This window comes from Schistocerca nitens, chromosome 9, assembly GCF_023898315.1.
Source record: "Schistocerca nitens isolate TAMUIC-IGC-003100 chromosome 9, iqSchNite1.1, whole genome shotgun sequence".
Classification (NCBI taxonomy): domain Eukaryota; kingdom Metazoa; phylum Arthropoda; class Insecta; order Orthoptera; family Acrididae; genus Schistocerca; species Schistocerca nitens.
The window spans coordinates 350,524,627-350,550,037 of record NC_064622.1 but is presented as its reverse complement, the minus strand read 5'-3'; the positions used below and the strand labels follow the sequence as shown (position 1 = coordinate 350,550,037).

The following is a 25,411-nucleotide window of genomic DNA, read 5'->3' as shown; positions in this document are numbered from 1 at the left end:
ATATACATATAATATAGGTTTAGAAGTTTTCTGAGCAAGAATTTACAGATGTACACAAACAAAATTTACAAACTCTATTTTAGCAAGACTTAAAATTTTAGAACAGACTAAGGATTCTAAAGATGCTGCAGTAAGGTAGATTTCCCTTTTGCAACATTGGAGGAACATGCTGACTAAACAACAGGTTCAGGAAAAGACTGAGACATCTATTAGAAAATGTCATTTGTCAGATGAGACAGAGCCACCAGAATTATATCAACTTTGGGAAGAATTAGGAAAAGCTAAGGACAAGATTAAGAGAAAAAAATGGAAACAAAAATTTGGGTCCCCAATGGCATTAGCAGAAAAACTTTGTACAGAAAATGAGGCCAATTTCAATAAGCAATTTCCGAAGTTTAACCCAGAAAGCGATGTATACACACTCTATATTCTATGTGTATTTTCCAAATTATTACTTAAATGATGGGATGATACTATAAAGATATATTTTGTCCTTAATTACTTAGAGGGAGATGCCACTTAGTGGGGGACAGCGCACACTGAGCAATTCACTCCTGGGAATGACTTCCAAGAAAAATTTAAAAAGTATTGGTAAACGAGTGCCCAAGAGAAGTTAGGACTTGGGTTGTTCGACCCTTGTTATTTTAACAGTTGTGGTAGTTATAAAAAAAATATACTGAATGGTATATAACTAAGCAAAATTCCATTGAGGAAAGCCATTTAATGGCAGTGTTAGTCCATTGACTGCCATATAAGGTGAAAAAGGATATGCAGCACCACTTAAGGACATACATAAATGAGTTATTAACATTTATAGATTGACTAGATACATTAAACAAGGAAGAAGGCGACTACACCCAAGATGAAAACTCACGATCAGATAATTACGAAAATCGGTATCCACCCTGGTTTCAAAGGAAAGTGAAACATAATGCTGTAAAGTTAAGAAACAGAATAATAATAGGATGGCTAATCAAGTGTAAAGAATGACAGCAATCAGTCATAGAATACACAGTTTATTGCAGATCTACATTTAGCGTATAACATAGCCATCATCAGTGCATTACCAGAAAAGTCATATAGGCTTAATCATGTCAGAGTATAGACACGTGAAATTAATGACAGCATTTATATTGCAGAAACAAAACATTTTGTTTCTGGCATGTAAATCCTAGCAAGATAACTGGCAATTAAAGAAACAAATTGAAGATTAAACATAACTACCAGTTACAGTTAATGCATTGACTTTCAACAAAAACTTTCTAGTAGTGCTTATCTTAAACCTAACAGGTTTAACTTTTACAAGTTTTCAGAGCCAGTGGCTCCTCCTTCTGGCAGAAGAACTGAAGGGGAAGGAAGAGGGGTGAAGGAAAATGGCTAGAGAAGTTTAGGAAAAGGGGTACAGTTAAAAAAAGTCACCCAGAACCCCGGGTCAGGGGTAGTCTAAACACTGAACCAGACTCCTCTTCTTTTTTCACACTGGGACTGTAATGCTCAATGTCCACTCAGTTGATATTTTCCAATGTCCACTTGGTTGATATTTTCTTCTCTTCAATGATCTTATTGAAGAATCCCATCTGCAGTTCAACTGTCTCCCAGTCTCCTGATCTCCGTAGCTCTGCTGGCAAATCATTTAGAACAGTCACCTTTCTAGATTTCATGTTCCCGAAGTGTCTTTAACTTCAGACTTTGTGATCAGTATGGTGGGTCTTGGAAAGAGTGCCAACTGTTGTACTGGAAAATTAGTAACTCTTCACTGGAGAATGCTTAGAATTACCAAGCTCAGTACTCTGCTGCCATCTTATAGTCAACAAAAAATTTACCTTCTTTGTCACTGATTCCACAGAATTTCTCTCTGTCTGCTGTAAACCTATGCCACTGCTTTGCTAGGCAATAGATATTGCATTCACCAGCTGCCCTGTCAAGTCTTTCAAAGACCTCACTGTAAAAGGCTGACAGGGCTGCTGCAATTGCCTTCTTTGTTTGCATCGCATCTGGCATCACGGTAGGCATTCCAAGTCTCAAAGGAAGAAACTTGTGATACTAATCTTTATTTTCCACTCTCACTTTGTTCTTAACATCTCTTGCAAATATAGGTACACATCTCAATATTTAGTTTACTATTTGCTATTGTCCACGGCTCGTGGTCTCACATTAGAGTTCTCACTTCCCAAGCGTGGAGTCCCAGGTTCAATTCCCAGCGGGGTCAGGGATTTTCACCTGCCCCGAGATGGCTGGGTGTTGTTGTGTCATCTTCATCATCATCATCATTCATCCCTCTTACATTTGGAGGAAGGCAACGGAATACCACCTCCATTAGGGCCTTGCCTAGTGCAGCGGTGCAGGTCTTCCACATCGTTCCCTACGCTCTGTCAAGAAGCATGGGACTTGACTTCATTTCCATTTCCATTTCCATTTCCATGCTAAAAATTTATTGTCCGCAGCTTGTGATCTCATGGTAGCATTCTCGCTTCCTGAGCACGGGACTCCTGAGTTCGATTATCGGCGGGGTCAGGGATTTTCACCTGCCCCGAGATTGACTGAGTGGTGTTGTGTTATCATCATCATCATCATCATCATAATAATCATCATCATCCATTCCCATTACGGCTGAAGGAAGGCAACGGCAAACCACCTCCATCAGGACCTTGCCTAGTACGGAGGTGCAGGTCTCCAACATCATTCCCCTATGGTCTATGAAGAAGCATGGGACTTCATTTCCATTCCCATATGCTATTGATTCCACTTTCCATAAATACACCATAAACCAAAATTTCTCTCATAACTATCATCATGTACCAAGGTGCCCCCACCCCTTCCCCTCTCCAAGATTCCAGGAGAGTATTCTCAGTAAGTCATCTTGAAGTATTACAACCTTGAACCTTGACTGGGGGAATTAAGACTCCTCTGGAAAAAAGATATGCAAGGTGTGTGAACAATAAATCCAAATTTGCAATTCCACTAGTGTGAGCTCTTTTGTGTACAACAGCACATTGTCTTGCACTCAGTTGTGACTTAGAAGCAATAACTCAAAACTAAAATGTTACCTATATATATATAACAGAGGGAAACATTCCACGTGGAAAAATATATCTAAAAAGAAAGATGATGAGACTTACCAAACAAAAGCGCTGGCAGGTCGATAGACACACAAACAAACACAAATATACACACAAAATTCAAGCTTTCGCAACAAACTGTTGCCTCATCAGGAAAGAGGGGAAGGAGAGGGAAAGACGAAAGGATGTGGGTTTTAAGGGAGAGGATAAGGAGTCATTCCAATCCCGGGAGCGGAAAGACTTACCTTAGGGGGAAAAAAGGACAGGTATACACTCGCACACACACCCATATCCATCCACACATACAGACACAAGCAGACAAATTTAAATATGTCTGCTTGTGTCTGTATGTGTGGATGGATATGGGTGTGTGTGCGAGTGTATACCTGTCCTTTTTTCCCCCTAAGGTAAGTCTTTCCGCTCCCGGGATTGGAATGACTCCTTATCCTCTCCCTTAAATCCCACATCCTTTCGTCTTTCCCTCTCCTTCCCCTCTTTCCTGATGAGGCAACAGTTTGTTGCGAAAGCTTGAATTTTGTGTGTATATTTGTGTTTGTTTGTGTGTCTATCGACCTGCCAGCGCTTTTGTTTGGTAAGTCTCATCATCTTTATATATATATTCACTGTGTAGCTAATACTGTGAACAGCAGAGGGCAAGAGAAAACAGTAGTGTGCACTACAGACCAAACACGCTGACTGATCTGAGTAACTCACTGAGGGAGAGGCATGACTATCAGAACAGGTTATTATTATGAATAAAACCAAATACTGTTTAAAATCAAATGAAGCTTTTTGACTGTAAAAATATTTTGACTTGAAAAATTCATTAGAAATTCTCACAATGTGTTTGACACAACAGTACAAAGGGGATAGCTGTACGTAACCTACAATTGATTTCTCACCACACTATTAGATTTCCTACCAAAGTCCAGTAACACCAGTATCTCTAACCAGTCCAAATAATAGCTGCTGCTTCCGCCTTTCTTACAGCTGTTACTAACTTTGATAAAGCTCACACAAAGATAAATACACATTCCGCCCTTTTAGAAAATCTCTTGATCCATACAAAAAATCAGCTTTTCAATATGTAGTACCCACATTAATGTCACCTCTCTCAGGTGAAAATATTTCCAACAAACCTGTGGAGGTTTGACGATACTATCAAATCTCAATAATTACCAAAATACCCTGTTCATACAAAAACATTTTTGAAATTTAACAAATAGAGATATTTGATCCATATATTTCTGATCACTCCCGAGAACTTCGTAATGGCACAAATATAAAATTGTAATTACAATGTATAGACCTCTGTAACCACGAAAAGTAAAGTTAACTTAGGAGTTATATCCACATTTACACTAAACATAAAACCTCAAAAGAATAACACCCAGGCACTACACACACTTCACATTATGTTTTGTCTTGTCTGCTAGTAATGTTATTTAGTGGTGAGCTGATGGAATCAAGTCAATAACAGCTTGTCACTAGTCACAAATTCATATACTTGTGGCTAATTCCTAAAAACTATAATTATTTCCACTTAGAGCTTTAATGTTGTTGAACGTTATGTAACAAACTTTATTTTCAAGTATGTCATGATGAAGTGGAAATAGTCACTAGATGTCAAGACCATGTTACTGAAGAAGTATGAAAATACATTAAGGTGAATACATCTCCGCTTTGTGTACACTTAGTTTTGTAATCTTGGGTAACCATGTCAAATATAACATGAATTTGGCTGTAAAATGAATGTTATCAAATATAAGCACAGTTTCCCATGGGGGCACAATTTAATGGTTCAAATGGCTCTGAGCACTATGGGACTTAACTTCTAAGGTCATCAGTCCCCTAGAACTTAGAACTACTTAAATCTAACTAACCTAAGGACAGCACACACATCCATGCCCGAGGCAGGATTCGAACCTGCAACCGTAGCGGTCGCGCGGTTCTAGACTGTAGCGCCTAGAACCGCTCAGCCACTCCGACCGGCCAATATTTAATAAAAACTATTAAAAATGCTATGTGGGTATCAAAACCCACAGCCAAAGGTTTGAGATTTAAGATGACAATATCATAGAACTTCCTGCACGCTCCATGGTTAAGTTACTTCTGAAAATTACACAAAAGTTATCTGCTAGCTGGGTTATAGGGCTAACAAGATCACTGTGCACAAAAACCAAAGCAATTTAATTTTAGTAAAAGAAATATACATATGGAAGAGTAAAATCATGATGATGTTATGCCTTGTTGATAAAACATAAGCATGTGCAAAATTCTCTGCATTTCAAGCTGTATTAAATTTTGTAAAACCTTTTAACTTTCACAAATTTTCACCATCTTCACTGTCAGGATATTACAACCTGCCAGGATCAACATGAGCCTCAATGCCGACTGTCAGTCATCTGAGAGTGAGTACAGGGCAAATCTTCAAAAGTTCCAGTTTTTCTTCTAAAATGGTATTTTATATAACGATGCACCATGAAATACATCAGAGTTAAATCTCAGTTATGTCTGTTTTCAGGTCTCTCTCAATTTTTCGCTGAGAATCGCTTACCTTCTATTAGACATAATACATAAACACATACTTCGAGTCACACCACGCAATAATATAAGCACATGCATAGAACAGCTTTCATTTTTAGAATGACTATTGACACAAACCACTATTACACTATCCCATCTCCATGTAAGCAAGTTGCAATAGAAATTTAGTGGTGATTTAACAGAAAATCATGTGAAATTATACTGATTTTTTTATCTATTGAAATATAGGCTGCTCTTTAATTAGCTTTCATACAACACTTACAATTGTATACAAAAATTAAAATAATAATAATAATAATAATAATAATAATAATGTTTTGGTACTAACCTTTATCACTTTTTGCATGCCATTCTTCACTGATTTGAAGATCATTTCTCAGTTTCTTCAGTTCATTTTCATCCTTAGTTAGCGACATCTGAAGTCTTACACCGCGATCAGGCAACATTGTTATGTTAGTCGACTTCAAAATACCCTGGGAGCCGGAATAAAAAAGGTACAGCCCCCTTGATGACAGTTCACTTAACACATTACATCTGACACCACAAATCATCTGAAACTATCTACAAAATTCCACACTGGAAAAATACAGCTTTTTATGTTTGTGAAAATTGCAGGTTGAGTTACAGTAAAATGAATCTAGTCTATTAATATTTAATTAATTCACAGTTCCTGTGGGTATATTCTGTATTTGGAACTAAATGAAAGGCATTTTGTTTTTTGCCATACACTTTTAGCTTCTTTTATTTGCCAAGTATCTTCAGTAGCCTGTGATACATGTTTGTTTTTGTGAATATAATAAACGAGTTATATGGTAATTACATGTATGTTACTAAATTATGTTTTCTCTATTTGCAGAACAAGTTTCATGAGGTTAAATTATTGTACGGTCTTTCTTACAATTTCCAATGTTTTTATTCCACATGTGTTGTAATGGAGATGTATTTACTTGATCTACATCCTTCAGATGGCCAGTTTTCAGTGTTTTTTTTTCAAACACATGTATTTGAACAATTCACTGCGACTTTTCACTGTGTACTGATTGTGTGCTTTTACAGTGCGGAAAGGTGCCAGATGTGACAGGGTGTTTACCATCTGTCTTTTGTTTGTGTTGTGGTGTGTGTGTGTGTGTGTGTGTGTGTGTGTGTGTGTGTGGCTTGATGGGTGGTCATTTGTTGCCATTTGTTACAGCAAATATAGCAAACTAATGTAGTAAACATTCACTGATAATCTGTATGATTTGCTGCAAACAGAGGATGTTTCAAAAAGATTCATCCAATTTCACATGACTACTTCTACATGAATGAAGACAGAAACTCGAGGTAAATTTTAACATTCACATTGAAAGAGAAGGTTTACCTTGGTGTCAGTCATAAGATGCCTGTCCATACAGCTGTCAGCAGTGGGACCCTAGCGCAGCAAGAGCTGTCACTTATTCCAAATAATAATTAATTGAAACCCTCAGCTGCCAACAGGTGTTGTTGATATACCTCGATGGGGACAGCTGAAAATGTGTGCCCCGACCATGACTCGAACCTGTGATCTACTGCTTACATGGCAGACGCTCTATCCATCTGAGCTACCGAGGACACAGATGAATAGCGCGACTGCAGGGACTTATCCCTTGCACGCTTCCCGTGAGACCCACATTCCCAATTGTCCACAGTTCTACATATGTAATGTACCTAACAGATATTTGCCCATCCACTCATTACTCGCGCACACTTTGGCGATTCCCGTAAGAGTTCGGGCAAACGGTGCGCATTCACACAGACGAAGGTCAATGGTTGGGTAGTATTTAACTATATATATATGAAGATAGTAACTGTTCTCGAAAGAACAGATACTATTGATGACCGTGCAGCTTCTCTAGAATACATGATAATTAATTGAAACCCTCAGCTGCCGACAGGTGTTGTGGGCAAATATCTGTTAGGTACATTATATATGTAGAACTGTGGACAGTTGGGAATGTGGATCTCACAGGAAGCGTGCATGGGATAAGTCCCTGCAGTCGCGCTATTCATCTGTGTCCGCAGTGGCTCAGGTGGATGGAGCATCTGCCATGTAAGCAGGAGATCCTGGGTTCGAGTCCCGGCCGGGGCACACATTTTCAGCTGTCCCCATCGAGGTATATCAACAACACCTGTCGGCAGCTGAGGGTTTCAATTAATTATCGTTATTCTAGATAAGCTGCACGGTCATCAATGGTATCTGTTCTTTCGAGAACAGTTACTGTCTTCATATATATGTCACTTATTCATTGCTAAATGCAAGTCGAATAAAGATTGCAATAACACAGAAAAAAAGTATTTTGCACTTTTCTTTTTTACAGATGTAGTTCAGTAGATCCTCCTACAACTCAAAGTGTTTGACAGTAACACCGCCAAGTTTCAACACACTGGTTGCTTATGTGTGAAGAAATCAACTCGGCACCCTCATGTAGAGTGCATCCAACAGAATTCTGCACACAGTCCACATAAGTCTATTCACTGTGCCAGTCAAGAGTTTAGGCATTCCTCATACATCTGTCTATTGAATTTTGCCGTGACATTTATGTTTCAAACCATATGGGATTCAATTGCAACAAGTTTTCATTATGCTGATAAACAACAATGTCTTTAGTTTCGTGAATTCATTCTGGGCATGGAGATGGAAGATGATAAATTCTAATAATGTTTAGTTTTCGTTCCATTTATGTGGAATAGTGAACGATCACACCGTAAGAGTACGAGGAACACTGCAGCCATATATTACACTCTAGTATGAGAGAGAATCTGCAAAGATTCAAGTGGTTTTCACAGGTCCCCAAGAAAAGATTTTGGGACCCACTCTACTTTCCATGAAGCACAGTTACAGGAGTCACTTAGCTGAAAAAGCACGAGATCTGGCTTTTCCCACGATTACAAAAACATGTTGAAAATTTAATATTTCAGCTGAATAGAGCAACTATGTATTGGCAACTGTGTGTCAGAGAATTTCTTATCAACAAGCATCTCAGTGATGGATCGGCCTTTAATATCTCCCTCCCTCCAGCGTCACCTAAGCATATGCCCCTTTTTTGTAATGGTCTGTGAGAGACTCCATCTATGTGCCTCCCCTTTCAAGAATATTGAGTGAAGTGCAACGTCTCAAAGCGACAGCAGAGAAACCTAGAAAATACTGGTCCTACATAAAATTACTAAGTGAACCTAAGGCTTCCATCCAGTTACTCTTACACCAGTCTGGTGTGGCAGTGGAAGATAGCAAAAAAAAAAAGCTGAAGTTTTAATTTCACATTTAAGAAACAGTTCATGCAGAAGAATTCAAAAATGGTTCAAATGGCTCTGAGCACTGTGGGACTCAACTGCTGTGGTCATCAGTCCCCTAGAACTTAGAACTACTTAAACCTAACTAACCTAAGGACATCACACACATCCATGCCCGAGGCAGAATTCGAACCTGCGACCGTAGCAGTCGCACGGTTCCGGACTGCGCGCCTAGAACCGCGAGACCACCGCGGCCGGCGCAGAAGAATTGTACAAACATATCATTACTTGATTACTGCATAGACTACCATATGGTGGACATAGTAATAGGCACCCATGATGCAGAGAAACAACTGAAGAGTTAAAAACAAATAAATCGCGATGTCTGGATGTAACCCTGCTCTTTACAAAGAGTACTCTACAGCACTGTCCCCTTACTTATCTTGCATTTATCACAAATCTCTTGCCCAGCACAATGGCCCAAGTATCTGGGAAAAAAAGGGCACATGACTCTTGTATACAATAAGGGTAAAAAATCAATACCCTTAACACTGCTTTGCTGCAGAATTCTTGAACATATCCTCAGTCTGAATATAATAAATTTCCTAGAGACCAAAAAGTTTATGTCCACGAATCAGCATTGTTTCAGAAAGCATCGCTTGCATGAAACTCAACTTTCCCTTTTCTCACATGGTATACGGCGAACTATGAATGAAGGCTAACAGGCAGATTCCATATTTTTAGATTTCTGAAAGGCATTAGACACAGTGCCCCAATGCAGACTTAATGATGGTATGAGCATGTACAAGTAGTTCCCAGATATGTGAATGAAAACATGGTCCAAGTGGGCTGCATTCTGTCTATTATCCACACAGTTGGCCAATTTCAACTGTGGGTCATTTTCAAGCACATATCTTAAGCCTACAGCTTCATTTTACATTGAAATTACACTGGAAGCTTAAGCTGAAATTGGCCAATTGTACGGATGTAAAGGGAATACAGCCTGCTTGGCTCAAATTTTCATTCTCAAAACAGGTCAGGGCTGTGGACCCCCACAAAAACAAAATTTTTATATGTGAGCAGCTTGAAGACTTCTTAGGTACCAGAATACAGTATCTGGTCCTCAACAGGGAGTGCCCCAGAGAAGTGTGATAGGACTGCTATTACTCTCCATATACACAAATGATCTGGCGTACAGGATGTCTGCTAATGATGTTGTTGTGTACAAGACAGTGTCGAAGTTCCCAGAATGAGATTTTCACTCTGCAGCGGCGTGCGCGCTGATATGAAACTTCCTGGCAGATTAAAACTGTGTGCCGGACCGAGACTCGAACTCGGGACCTTTGGCTTCCACGGGCAAGTACTCTACTAACTGAGCTACCAAGCACGACTCACGCCCCGTCCTCACAGCTTGGAAGGTAGAAGGCGAGGTAACGGCAGAAGTAAACCTGTGAGGACAAGGTGTGAGTCGTGCTTGGGTAGCTCAGTTGGTAGAGCACTTGCCCGCGGAAGGCAAAGGTCCCGAGTTCGAGTCTCGGTCTGGCACACAGTTTTAGTATGCCAGGAAGTTTCAGTGTCGAAGTTGAGTGACTGTAGGAGGATACAAGATGACTTGGACAAAATTTCTAGTTGGTGTGACGAATGGCAGCTGGTTCTAAATGTAGAAAAACTTAACTTAGAGCAGATGCGTAGAAAAACAAACCCCTAATTTCAGGTACAGCATTAGTAGTACCCTGCAAGACTGTAACATCATTTAAATATCTGGGCATAAGTTGCCAAACAATATGAAATGGAACAAGTATATGAGGATTGTGGTAGGTAAGGTGAATGACCAACTTTGGTTTATTGGGAGAATTTTAGGAAAGTGTGGTTCATCTGTAAAGGAGATTGCATACAGGACACTAGTGTGCCCTATTCCTGAGTACCGCTTGAGTGTTTGGGATCCATGTCAAGTCAAATTACAGGAAGACATTGACACAATCCACAGGTAAAATGGAAATGGTGTGTGGCTAGGGCCTCCCGTCGGGTAGACCGTTCCCCTGGTGCAAGTCTTTCGAGTTGACGCCACTTCGATGACTTGAGTGTCAATGGAGGTGAAATGATGATAAGGACAACACAACACCCAGTCCCTGAGCAAAGAAAATCTTCAATCCAGCCGGGAATCGAACCCAGGCCTTTAGGTATGACATTCCATCGCGCTGACCACTCAGCTACCAGGGGCGGACAATTCACAGATGGGCTGCTATATTTGTTACCTGTATGTTCGAACAACATGCAAGTATTATGGAGATGCTTTGGCAGCTCAAGTGGCAATTCCTGGACGGAAAGCAACCAGTATTTGAACCTGACAGCAGAGCAATTCTATTGCCATCATTTTGCATAAGGACCACGAAGATAAGATACAAGAAATTAGTGTTCATTCAGAGGCTTATCGACAGTCATTTTTCCCCTCATTCTATTTGCAAGTATCATCCACTACGCACAGTGCGGTGGCTTCTAGAGTACGTATATAGATGTCAAATGCAATACATCCAGACATTACTGTCTGGATGTATGTTGTCCACCCAGTAGCAAGTCCAGTATCTTCACTGACATAGCAGGGCGTATACACAGACAGGGGGGAAAAAATTCCCGCATTATTCCTGGATATCCTGTTTAAAAAAATATATTTTTTACATGCTAAGTGACAGTAGGTTTTCCGTAGATTTTTCCCTTGGAACTGTAAAACTTATCAATCCTTTGAATTGTTAACATTTTATACACTGATAAAGAACTTCCCAGGGGGGAAGGGGCAGTTTTGGAAAGACTTTTGATGAAAAAAAAGGATAGACGTTTTGGGAAGACCGATGTGCAGCGAATGAGGAAACATAAAAATTACTTTTGTCAATTTCTAAGTATACTGAATTCATACCTTGGTTTTTAGTATCCTATTCTGTAATGCAATCATCTGTGTTTTCAAAGTTTGTGGTGATTTCATTCCTTCAGGAATACTTTTTTCAGAAGATCCAGATTCTCTTTTTGTTGAAAACTCCTCCTGTTTAATGACAGCGGCCTGTAAATGTAAAAAAAAAATTAATATTACTGTTACAACTGCTGCTGCCACTGCTACTGCTGCTGTCACCACCACCACCATCACCACCACCACCAGTAGTAGTAGTAGTAGTAGTAGTAGTAGTAGTAGTAGTAGCAGTATTAGTATTGTGTAGCCTTTGTACTCTTAGTTATATCTATGGTCATACTGCAAAACAAAAAAATTAACAAAATAGTTTCTTAACACTGGGTTCTCAAACAATAACAAACAGAAAACTGTACTTTTAAGGTGCAGATGCTGGAGGAATTAGTATAATGCACTTCAAAATCAAGAAAGAATATTCAAGGAAACAGTAAGTACTGACTGCAACCAAGACTCAGGTTACTATAAAGAGCTGGTAATAATCAATAATCAGATATGGAAACAAAACATGGCAAAAATTACTGAGGAAAAATGAAAACAAAAGATAAAAGTTACAAGGCAGCAACCCACCGACAATGAGGTTTTTAAAGTGAAAGAGCACATCAGGTAGTACATAAATGAAAATATGGAAATTGGCCACATACTTTCTGGATTAATCTTATCAGCAGCTGCCTTAGCGAGTTTAAGGAAACAGGGAACCTAAATATGGCTGGATGGACAGGTATTTCCAGTCCTCTTCTCTCAAATTTGAGTGCAGTGTGTAAATCACCATACTGCACCTTATTAATTAAATCCTGTAGAGCTAATAACTATAAAAATTATCCTGGTGTTTGACCTCATCCAAGCCTTTGATTGAACTTACCATTTCTTCGGTAGATGGACCATTATTGATGGAACCTACAGAACATGATGTATGTACAAATGAAAGAAGATTACAGAGTTGTAAATATCATAGATGCCAGTTTCATATGACAAAGATTTTGTAAGTTATAAAGACATATTTCACAGAAAAATAAATAATACTCCACTGGCCAGGAAATTTAAAAAAGTATTGGGACAATGTAAGTTAACAAAATCTGTTACACGTTGTCTGTTTAAAACAGATAATACAAATGAAATGGACTTAGTTGGAAACACACCAAGTGTTTAGAAATTTTGAGAAAGCCATCACCTGTGTGGACAGAAATATGAACTGGGAGATAATGCACGATATCCAAAACATTTAATTATAGTCAGGCACATTATCTCATTTAACACAACACTTGTAACAGATACCAGAAGAAGGATGTCACCTAAGACAAATACAAATCATGGAGTAAGATAAGTGTATACCACATCTCAAATGCTGTTTAACACCTACCCCCAATAATTTTGTATGAATTGCGGAGTTTGAAACCAGATGCACTTTAACATTCTACTCTATTCTTATACCAAGCAATAATTTAGAAAAATGTGGATAAAATGCAAACAGCAGGGTACCAACTGTACTAGTACCAACTGTACTACCAAGGTTCCAATTACAATTTAAAAATTTCAACAACCAGACTCTCATAATGGCATTCTCTGAAATCGGTCCAGTTTGATCAAAGGTCAACAATGATGGAATAATATTAGGGTAAATCTTGTATTTTCAATACTTGGGAATGAAATTGCTTATCAGTAAGGAATGAAAATGCCCCTAATGAAATTTTAGAAAGTGCTGATTAGTACAATGTTGTTATGTGGGATAAAGGGCTGGGCATAAAGACCCTAAGCAAAGACAAACATGACGTGAAGTTTTTCAGGACAGTAAAAGTTACAAAATAGCAGATAAAATCAGAAATTACTGCGTACTGAAGAGACTGGGATGTTAACAATAACTGAAAGATCTGCCAATTTTTTAGACCAAGGTACAAAAGAAAGCATTTTGTTACAGTCCTCCATGAAGAACATCTGTGGGAGGACTGCAGACAAGGTGGTTAGAACAGATCAGAGCGTGTCAGCCCACACTTGGTAAGAAGAAAATGAAGATAAAGATGAAGAAGAAGAAAAACAACAATTTTACTCCCTTACAGTGACCTCTCCAGTCTTTGATCCAAACTAATTAACAATAATACATGTATATACTACTAAAATTAATAGCAGTAGATACATGTAACAACTGAGGTTATATTTTTTCTATCTCTCTTGCAAGTCCTACATACTGCAAAATCTGTAATGGGGAAGACAGACTGACAGGAAGCTGCCACAACTGCTACTCACAATTGAAGCAAAAGCTGTGTTACTGAGTAAAGAGTCATGAATATTTTCTTTTAAATAATGAAAATGGTTTTTATTCACCGAGAATCTTGTAATTACTTCACAAACAGAAGGTAAGCCTAGATCGAATACTATTTTGGAGATAGTATGTAGAAGCACATTTGATGTCTCAAAACTAGACTAATCTGTACACTGTACATTGGCAATATCTGGTGAGATGAATGAATTCCAACCTGCATGTTCTGAATATTCTTTAGACCAACATCTTCCGATTTCAAAGACAGCAGTGATCCACATTGATTTGAAGCACCTGCGAATTCGTCACATACTTTTGATCTTACATCTTCTTGCTTCACCAATGGTGTCTGAAAAATTGAAATGTTTCTCTTAAGTACTAACAATTCTACTACTACTACTACTACTACTACTACTACCACCACCACCACACCCACCACCACCACCACGTTTCACACACAAGACAATGGGAGGTGGGGCAATGGAAAGTGGCAACAAGCAGTGTATCCCATGACACTCCAACCAATAGTGTCATTCTGTCGCATTTGTCAGTAGCATGTGTAAATATTTATCATTTATTTTGATGCTAGTTTATTTATGGTAAAGGTGCGTAGCCACTGTTGTGTTCATAACTGGTAGCATAAAACAAACAACAAATGTTACATTAAGAAGTGATAGCAATAGTTTTCCAAGCATAATAAACATTTTTCAAGTGAGTCAATAGCAGATATAGTAGCCAAATGTGGCACTCATCCCAGCATTACCAGATATCAGGCTAGGGAACGGCTGGTGTGTGTGTGTGTGTGTGTGTGTGTGTGTCAGAGAGAGAAAGAGAAAGGGAGGGAGGGAGAGTGAGGGGCAGAGGGGGGAGAGAGGGGAAGATGGAGGAGGGGGGAAGGGGGTGAGTGGGGAGGGGGTGAGGAGGGACAGGGGAGGGGAGGGGGAGAGGGGGCGGGGGAGGGGAGGGGGAGAGGGGGTAGGGGGGTAGGGAGAGAGTAGGAGGGAAAGGGGAGGGGGAGGAGGGGGAGAGGGAGGAGGCGGAGGGGGAGGCAGTGGAGGGGGAGGCAGTGGAGGGGGAGGAGGTGGAGGGGGAGGAGGAGGTGGAGGGGGAGGAGGTGGTGGGGGAGGAGGGGGAGGGGAGGAGGGGTAGGTGTGGGAGGGGGAGGAGGGGGGGAGGAGAGGGGGAGGGGGGAGAGGCGGAGGGGGGAGAGGCGGAGGGGGAGAGGAGGAGAATGGAGAGGGGGAGAGGAGGAGAGTGGAGGATAGTGGAGAGGGGGAGAGGAGGATAGTGGAGAGGGGGAGAGGAGGAGACTGGAGAGGGGGAGAGGAGGAGACTGGAGAGGGGGAGAGGAGGAGACTGGAGAGGGGGAGAGGGGGAGAGGAGGAGATGGGGAGAGGGGGAGATGGGGAGAGATATCTTGAGCCATCTCGTTACATGCCAGCCATCACTAACTGTACTATTACTGACGGCACTCTTGTTAATGTTAACAAGAGGGAGCCTCAGCGTATCTAGCTCCCAAGTGTGCAGTGTGTAGCATCCTGCATGTGGGCCTAGGCCTAGCCTGTCTCAGCTGTACTCAGTCCTTCTTGAAAGTACCCAGAACAGCATGACATTTCATTGAATATTGTGGTTTGGCATTTTTTTGGTCAGTAAATTTTCTCCGGCAGTACTGTGATGTTAGCGCTGTTTACAATTTATTGGTTGTTCATGGTATGAAGGATGTTCACAGACCTGACGACTGTTTCCACAAAAAGAGTGAGTCTAGCGATCTATCATCAGAAGTGTTTAAAAATGGATGGGAATGACAGAAGAGAGAGATGAGATTTCTCAATATACATTAGACAGCCACATAAGCGATGGGTACAGCAAATTTGTTGAGAAACAACACCAACAGTACCATGAAGAAAGGATTTTAAAATTTAGTTGACAGTGAAAGAGCACAAAATCACAATGCTAGACAGACCAGATTCATTGTTCTGTACATCAAAAAGCACTTTGTGCTAAACCTGCAGGCATGCAGCACATGAGGAAATTAGTGGTATAAATAACAAAATTTCTGAAGTCGCACACATTCCTTCACTTTGATGCAACTGAACAAAAAGTATGGAAACTTTATATATTACTACAAAGTGTGTTGGTTAAGTCAAGGGGCATGCCTGGAATGATTTTTCAATTTAAAAGTCACTACCGTTGAATTTATGAAGGAAAAAGGAGTGCAGCCGCAACAACAATCAGAACATCTGGAATGGATTGTAGATCATTTTAAGTGGACTGGGCTGTACACTGCCCACAGTAAGACACTTACAGGTGGGGAAAATCATGTTATACAAGGCACACATTCTGACAAACACAATCAAATTCCCAAAGTCCACTGCCATTAAAGAAGTGCGAGGTTTGAAGAATTCATCAGGGCCTCGAAAGAATTAAAAGGATAGATTCCTAAATGCTTCAAGATAACTGCCAACCTTCAATCTGTTTTCGAGCTTTTTTTGAGACCATTTGCCATTTCAGCTGGAAGCACCCCTGTGCATATGCAGATTTTTTTGTGTCATCAGTCTTCTGACTGGTTTCATACTGTCCATCTCAAATTCCTCTCCTGTGCCAACATTGTCATCTCAAAGTAGTAACTTACACTATGTGATCAAAAGTATCCAGACACCTGGCTGAAAATGACTTACAAGTTAGTGGTGCCCCTCCATCGGTAATGCTGGAATTCAGTATGGTGTTGGCCCACCATTAGCCTTGATGACAGCTTCCACTCTTTAAGGCATATGTTCAATAAGGTGCTGGAAGTTTTCTTGGGGAATGGCAGCCCATTCTTCATGGAGTGCTGCACTGAGGAGAGGTATCGATGTCGGTCAGCGAGGCCGAGCACGAAGTCAGCGTTCCAAAACATAGGTCAGGCCTCTGTGCAGGCCAGTCTATTACAGGGATGTTATTGTCATGTAACCACTGCGCCACATGCCGTGCATTATGAACAGGTGCTCGATTGTGTTGAAAGATGCAATCGCCATCCCCGAACTGCTCTTCGGCAATGGGAAACAAGAAGGTGCTTAAAACATCAATATAGGTCGGTCTGTGATAGTGCCACGCAAAACAACAAGGGGTGCAAGCCCCCACCATGAAAAACACGACCACACCATAACACCACCATCTCCAAATTTTACTGTTGGCACTACACATGCTGGCAGATGACATTCGCCGGGCATTCACCTACCCCACACCCTGCCATCGGACTGCCATACTGTGTACTGTGATTCGTCGGTCCACACAACGTTTTTCCACTGTTCAATCATCCAATGTTTACGATCCTTACACCAAGTGAGGTGTTATTTGGCATTTACCGGTGTGATGTGTGGCTTATGAGCAGCCGTTCGACCATAAAATCCAAGTTTTCTCACCTTCCACCTAACTGTCTTAGTACTTGCAGTGGAGCCTGATGCAGTTTGGAATTCCTGTGTAATGGTCTGGATAGATATCTGCCTATTACACATTAAGACCCTCTTCAACTGTTGACGGTCTTTGTCAGTCAACAGACCAGGTCGGTCTGTACGCTTTTGTGCTGTACGTGTCCCTTTACATTTCCACTTCACTATCACATCGTAAACAGTGGCCCTAGGGATGTTTAGGAGAGTGGAAATCTCACATACAAATGTATGACACAAGTGACACCCAATCACCTGGCCACATTTGATGTCCACGAGTTCCACGGAGCACCCCATTCTGCTCTCTCATGATGTCTAATGACTACTGAGTTCGTTGATATGGAGTACCTGGCAGTAGGTGGCAGCACAATGCACCTAGGATCAAAAATGTATGGTTTTGGGGGTGTCCAGATACTTTTGATCACACAGTGTATGTCCTCAATTATCTGTTGGATGTATCCCAGTCAGTGTCTTGCTCTACAGTTTTCACCCTCTACAGCTCTCTCTAGTGCCATGGGAATTATTTCCTGAAGTCTTAATACAGGTTCTATCGTCCTCTCCCTTCTTCTTGTCAGTCATTTCCTACCTTATCAATTCACCTATTTCTCAACATTCTTCTGTAGCATCACATCTCAAATACTTCTATTCTCTTCTGTTCCAATTTTCCCACGTTCCATGTCTCACTCCCATACAATGCTGTGCTCCAAATGTACATTCTTAGAAATTTCTTGCTGAAATGTATATCTATGTTTGATATTACTAGACCTTTCTTGGCCAGGAATACCCTTTTCGCCAGTGCCTGTCTGTGTTTTATGTAACAGTTTAATCTACAAGGTAACCCCTGTTTTAATGACAAATCGTTTCACGATAAAGCTGTCCAGTATATCTACAGTGCTTTCCTACGGTCTCCATAATGATGCTGCAAAAGCTGTACACTATTCTGATCAATGTGTGTGTGTGTGTGTGTGTGTGTGTGTGTGTGTGTGTGTGTGTGTGTGTCGAAAGTCATTGAAATTGTCTGCGTTTATCCATATGCCAACAGCTTGTACCAGATAAAAATTATGTCTTAAGAGTGCTAAAAATAATTAAAAATACTGAAAATCTGTTTTGTTTTTGATCTATGTTGTTGAGCAATGTGAAATATAAAACCAAGTCATATGCAGCGTGTTCTCAGTTTCTCTCTTCCCTCACCTCACGCTCAGACAGCAAAAAATCTGATTACTTGAAGAGAGAGGTCAGAGGCACCAAAAGAATTTTAAATAGCACTGCTTATCACAAAAATAAATTTCTCATCCTTATAGAACACAATAATTTCTTACCTTTGTATGCTCAGATTTCTTCTCCAAAAAACTTCCTTGCCATTTTGTAGCCAGCGGATATAAAATTTCATCTGATACATTTCCTTCTGATTCAGATACATTTTCTTCTTCTGTTGCTGTATTCTCTTCTTTCACTGACACAGCCTAAAAATGAGTAATTAGTGGTGCTATTAGGTAACTGCTGCTTTTGCTGGTATTACTAGTACAGAATGTTGAGATTCCCCTATTACATTTCAAAGCACCACAGGAAATTTGGAAGTGCATGGTTTCAGTAGGTAAATGTACACACGTCAAACATACAAACTAAGGTGGCCACATACTTATTAGGGAATATTTCACACAGCTAAATTAAAAATTTTTAAAACAATCAATGACCACAAAAATGAAAAAGAAATGGGAATGAAAAAAAGCTTCCTTAAATAATTGTGCATGGAATCACATTTCGTCTCTGTACTTTGAATTTTCTTCTAGCTACAACAATTTCATGATTATGTAATCTGTGGTGATAAGATAATTTCATTTTGAATGCCTACCTCTTCTCTATACACATTGCTTCTGATCCCAAATTTTCTTGCGTCACAGAAAGTGTAACTTTTAAGTCAATTATATCAAAAGAAAATTCAGTTCAGGCAACAACTAAATTAATTAACAGAAGTGTTGGCTGTGTTTACCTTCAGGAGGTGAATAGTGGTGTTGTAGTTGTAGTATGGAAATACACATGGAAAAGTAAGAGAGAGACGCTAATTAGCTTATGGATCTAATAGTTACTAGGTTAGGTAATAGTTACTAGGTTAGGAAGGTGAGAGAGATGAGGTGAGAAAGATTAAAATGTAAGAGCTGGTCACACACACCGCTGGAAGAAAGAGACCTACTCACAGCGAGTTCAAGGTTACACTTTCACTGAAAAAATGAGATACGAGTTTGGCTGGTACACCTGAATGAAGAAAAAAGATTAGAATATGGTGAAGGGTACTATATACATACAAAAAGAATGCTGAAAGAAACAAAAAAGATACTTGTAAACTGTACAGCAAGGGCCTCTGAAAAGCAGAAAAGACTGCAAGGATATGGATGATCGACAAATGCAGAAAAACAGGAGTGATACGAGAAAACTTGGTCTACTAACTAGGAAAAAATCATCACAGAACAGAGAGGGAAGAGAGGTCAACAGTGGGAGTTGATAGCCAAACAATAAAAGTGGACTGCAAAACAATGAAAAGGTACGACGACACAAAAATATTTATTGCAAGAAACTGAAAAAAGTAAGTTAAATACAGAAAAAAGATCAACAAATAAAGACAAACGGTGGCTGGACACATGGAAAAGGAAACCGAAAAACAGAAAATGTCACAAAGGACAATAAGATAAGGAGATAAACTGTCACTAAACCTGGAAAAAGGATGCTCAATGCAGAAAATGAGTAACCAAACATGGAGAATTGATCTCTGACCGTGAAAGTAAGTTGACTGAAGTAGTAAAAGGATTGTCACATGAAAAAAGATGACAGGCAAGAACTGCAACTAATGCACAGACAAGAAAAATGAAGAGATCCAGAAAGCTGGTTAATTGTATCAAAGGAGAATATTCTTGTCCTAAAGTTTTAAACATGGCTGCTTGGTTCAGTGACTGTTTATAAATTAAAAATTGAAACAAATTAGCCCTCCATCACAATTTCTTGGTCTTATGAACCAGGTTTCAACACTTCCAAGAGTACCTGTGACTGTAAAGGCTTGCCTTCACACATTCCTTTTAAATATTTTGTGGCTAAAGCCCTTCTGGCCTGTTATTTATTTTATACGTGACACGTAAGTACTGTCACTGTCTTGTATTGTTAGTAAATACTTACACTTTCTTTATATAAAAAAATTCTTTCCCCCCCCCCCCCCCCCATAAATTTGTAATTATGTTATAGACCACTTTAAATGTCTAAATTCTGATGAAGGCACTCTTAGAAATGTTGAAACCTGGTCAATAAGACTAAGAAAATTGTGACCAAGGGCTTATTTGTTTCAATTTTAATTTTTATTCTTGTCCTCACTGTAAGTAGATCTCTTTCATGCTGGGGTTTGAGTGACCTGCCTTATTTTTTAACCTTCTATACTCCCCCCCCCCCCCCCCCCCAACTATGGAAAGTTATCCATGATACACACCATGCTGTCTTACAACACATTTATTCACTACTGATTTCAATCTTGGACCGTGTCCACAGTGGAAAAATATGTACTGTGACAACTTCACATGGCTTACATGCTATTTAACCAGGAAAGTATAGACCATTGCTGACCTGAAAATGTAAGAAAATGATATTTAGCACTGTAATACGGGCTTATTCATACAGAAAACAACACTGAAAACATAAAAATACGTTGTTACATCAGTATGTGCACAATACCATTGCTCGAGCACAACAACGATCCAGTGGCAATGGTATGCACTTACCGCTGTTACATATTTTCACGTTTTTGATGTTGTTTTATGCATGGTTAAGCTTGTATTAAGCTGTTAAAATATCATTTTCTTCCATTTGCAAGTCAGCAATGGCATATACTTTTCTGGTTAAACAGCGTGTATGTCATGTGACATTGTCACAATAGATATTTTTCCACTGTGAAGATGGTCCGTGATCAAAATTGCTAGTGAATCAATGTATTGTAAGACAGCACTGTGTGCATCATGCATTTCTCAAACTGCATTGATGCCACTGACAGTTGCCTAGAGGAGGAGGAGGAAAGTGAAGAGGGGGAGAGATATTAAGGAAAGCTAGGTAGTATATCTCTCACTTCCTTCCTTATATGTGTTAATCAGCAGTACTACACTTTTTGCCTCCTGAAGGTAAATACTATCCCATACTTCTTGAAGGACATCATCTTTACGCCAGTGATTGTTATAAGTTTTTATTACAAACTATTGCAATTTTGGCCTTAGGCCATTATCAAGTGATATTACAGCTTTAAGCCATGTCAAAGTAATGTAAGCTGACACATTTGTATGTCATCGACAATCCTGTTAAATACAATTGTGTCGCCATTACATAGTGCGAGCACACATATTCAAACATTGTAAAACAACATAATCTGTAAATGCACATGTTCGTTAACCCATCACTAGTCACACATGCATTAGACCACAGCTAATGCACGTGTGGCTAGCGATGGGTTAATGAACATGCGCATTTACAGATTATGTTGTTTTACGATGTTTGAAAGTGTGTGATCGCACTGTGTAATAACGACATGATTGTATTTAACAGGACTGACGACACACATGTGGCAGCTTACATTACTTTGACATGGCTTAAAGCCATAATACCACTTGATAATGGCCTACGGCCGAAATTGCAATAGTGTGTAATAAAAACTTATAACAGTCACTGGCGTAAAGATGATGTCCTTCAAAAAAGTTTTTGAGGACTGTGAATCCCAGCTGCAACAAGTGCACTATCCCAATTTATTAGTTTTAACTTAATTACTATCACAAATCATCAGTGCCTACACCACCACTTCTTCTGTTTCTTTATATACACTTGCAACATGCAAAAGTTATTACTCAATGCAATAAGAATCTATTCAATGTCGGAAACCTCTTTTTTGAGGAGACATAAGCAGGTTTCAGTAAGAGCAAATGAACTAACATGTGAAAGCAATCAGTGTAAATACAGAAGTGGTAACAAGCCACAGAAGTTCTGGTATAACAGGTAAGATTATAAACCAGACTCCATGAAATAATATACTCAGGAATGGCTCTTATCAGAAAAATACTACCAGAAAACATTCTCAAGTTTTAAGCTGGTACCTGGAAAGACATGATGCAAATGTAAAATGAATTATACGTTAACTGTGCTGATGCAGCAAGAACCTTGACTGAATAGAAAAACTATACCAATAATTAATGTGGACTGTCATCTGATATTGTGGTAGATTTTCCATACTTGTCACACAGGAAGATCATTCTAGATGGTGCCCTGTCAAACTGACGTGAAATGGCCATTCAATCAGTACTAGACCTAACAACAGATCAGACATAAAAAGCAACTGGAAGAATTTAACATAAGAAAGTTTAGAAACAGGACTGAAATGAAATTACAATATAAATAAAATAAGGTATAATCAAAAAATCAAAAAGAAAATGGTACAAATTAACAATTAAGTTATAGAATAAGTTTCTGAGGTGTTTCCCTCCCCCCCCCCCCCCCCCCCCGCATCTAGGGCAGTTGGATACTGGATGGAAATGAAAAGAAATAAACAGTAGCATAAAAATAGCCTGGAGTAGTTCTGATACACAGAGTACAGTTTTATAACTAATTTTTGTATGTGCTTCAAACTGGGTTTTCAGTCTGTTTTCAATCAGTTTGGACATGGAGGGACGCAAACTTATAATGCAAAAACCGTTCAAAGACGGGGGGTTGCAAGGTCAGCATTTGAGCAATACACACTGGAAATTACTAGGAGTGAATTTAAAAAATATAGATCAGGGTACAGAGTACAGTGGAAGGCATACTTATGACTGGAATGAAAGTGAAATCATGTTGGACAGGATATGAAGCCAAGCGAATGGATGGCAAATGGACCAAGGAATTCTTTGTTGGATTCCTGTACATGGGAAAACACTAAAACGAGGACATAATGGAAAGTGAATACAAGGAATCAGAAAACATACTCTGACTGCATATATAAACTTTCATGAAGACTATTACAAAAAATATAACTCTTCAATCAGCCCCAGAGGACTACAAAATCAGGTACTGTGTCATCCTCTGCCAAATGGCATCATGAGGCACGAGGTCACCACACTGATCTCCAACAGCTTGGAGCCAATACTGCTTATTCAAGTAGCTCTTCACCTTCACTCGGCCTCAGATGACTATGTGTAGTGATTCTAGTCCCCCCAAAAAATAAAAAAATTACACAGAATTGGATCTGGGTGATCAAAACTGTGCAGTAAAAGTTCTAGAAGAGATCTTTATCTAGCTTTAGATAAAGGGCGACAGCTTCTGATGCTGAAACCATTCTCTCTCTCTCTCTCTCTCTCTCTCTCTCTCTCTCTCTCTCTCTCTGTGTGTGTGTGTGTGGGGGGGGGGGGGTGCTTGCGTCTGTGTGTGTGATCGAGTGCGTGCATGCTCAATAACAATGTTATCAACAGCCTTAAAGAAACTGTTTGAAACAAATGTGGTTACAATGTGTAAAACTTGAGACAAAATACCATCTCATTTAAAGTCATGTCCATTTGCAGAATTTCAGTATCACTCAAATCACAGGGTCAATGTTCTGATGCCCACCAAAAAGGTGGATACAACAATAAAGAAGAAGTTAACATAAGAATGTAAGGAAACATGACTGAGTAACAATTTACATAGTGCCAAGATAAAATAGCCTCCTGGCACAAATTAAAATGCATAGGTTATAATTCAGGAAGCAGCTAAGAAATTTTAAATAATCTTAAAATGTGTATTTGCCTCATTTCCAGGCACACTGAAGGGCAGATGAGCTGGTAAATTGCCTTCTCGGCTGAAAATAAAACAATCAGTTTCAATGTGGTGTACACTAATCTGTATGCCACAAGTACTACACATTGGAGGGATCTCTCAGCAGAGCAGAAAAAGTCATGCACCAATGAATAATGTCCTCTCTGCAGAGAAGTGAGATGGACTTTATCCTGTTTAAGTGTGCGGAGGGAGATACACCATCATCAAGAATTTGCCTTAATCTGCTGCAGCTTACTGTTAACTACTTCAGGCCACTCTTCTTCCCTCTGAAACCTAGCTTTGTACACCAACAGTATGGCAATAGCATTTAGAGTGATGACAAACCGAATCGGAGTATTTTCACACTTTTTCAATGGCTGCCACATTTATTAATTTTTCCATGAATTCTCATGTAGCCCAGTATTAAGGAAAATGGCGCTTACATTCCCAGTCTTTGTAGGGGAGAAAGGAGTCACAGACACCCAGCACAACTTTTTGTATGATACATGGATTTTATAGCTAAAAAACCACTCGGGATGTCAAAGAAAATTATGAATTCTAAATACGAATACATCTCATCTCTTACTGGGCACTTGAAATCTTATGCAATTTCACACCAAATGACATACAATGGTCATTGCAAAAGTCATCGCAACTATTTTCTATCTTGAGGGGTAACGAATTAAAAAATTCTGAAATATGCAAATCGAAGGTTAGTTCATATGTAAACATTATATGTAGGGAGATGGATGAGCGCACACACACTGCCATAAAGATATGAGAAAAAAAGAGGAAAAAAGTTTGTCATTGTAAACATGTTTTACTGTCAGTTGCAACTACATGCATTCCATGGCCTGCCCAAGAATCCACAGTAATATGATGTGTCGTTAGATGGCAGTCCTTTTCAGGAGAATGATGCATGAAGAAAGACCATGGTGTGAGTTGAGCACCCATTCAGGATGGATGTTACCCAACTTGAACAGCGGTCTTAAATAAAGATTCCAATTCACCAGGAAAGGAATGTGCTACAGTGTCACAAGAAGCTTGTGGAAACAGTAGGAAATGGTACTTTACCATAAGAATTGTTGCTTACTGGGTAGATGCATTCAGGTGTGGCAGAGCTGCAAAGGTTGAATTGTACCAATCT

The 25,411-nt window shown here is 39.6% G+C and overlaps 1 protein-coding gene across 3 annotated transcripts in view; it reads right to left on the bottom strand.

Moving 5' to 3' along the window:
- LOC126203628 (transcription termination factor 2) overlaps nucleotides 1–25,411 on the bottom strand; it is a 307,259-nt gene that overhangs the window by 247,967 nt on the left and 33,881 nt on the right. For 2 of the 3 annotated variants that reach the window (XM_049938002.1, XM_049938001.1), the window contains exons 3-6: nucleotides 18,804–18,947; nucleotides 14,277–14,408; nucleotides 11,764–11,904; nucleotides 5,935–6,079 (exon numbers count right to left, since the gene is read on the bottom strand). In XM_049938002.1, coding sequence (XP_049793959.1) covers nucleotides 5,935–6,079; nucleotides 11,764–11,904; nucleotides 14,277–14,408; nucleotides 18,804–18,947 — 562 coding nt within the window. The remainder of the gene's footprint in view (nucleotides 1–5,934; nucleotides 6,080–11,763; nucleotides 11,905–14,276; nucleotides 14,409–18,803; nucleotides 18,948–25,411) is intronic. The other variant, XM_049938003.1, reaches the window with a different exon arrangement.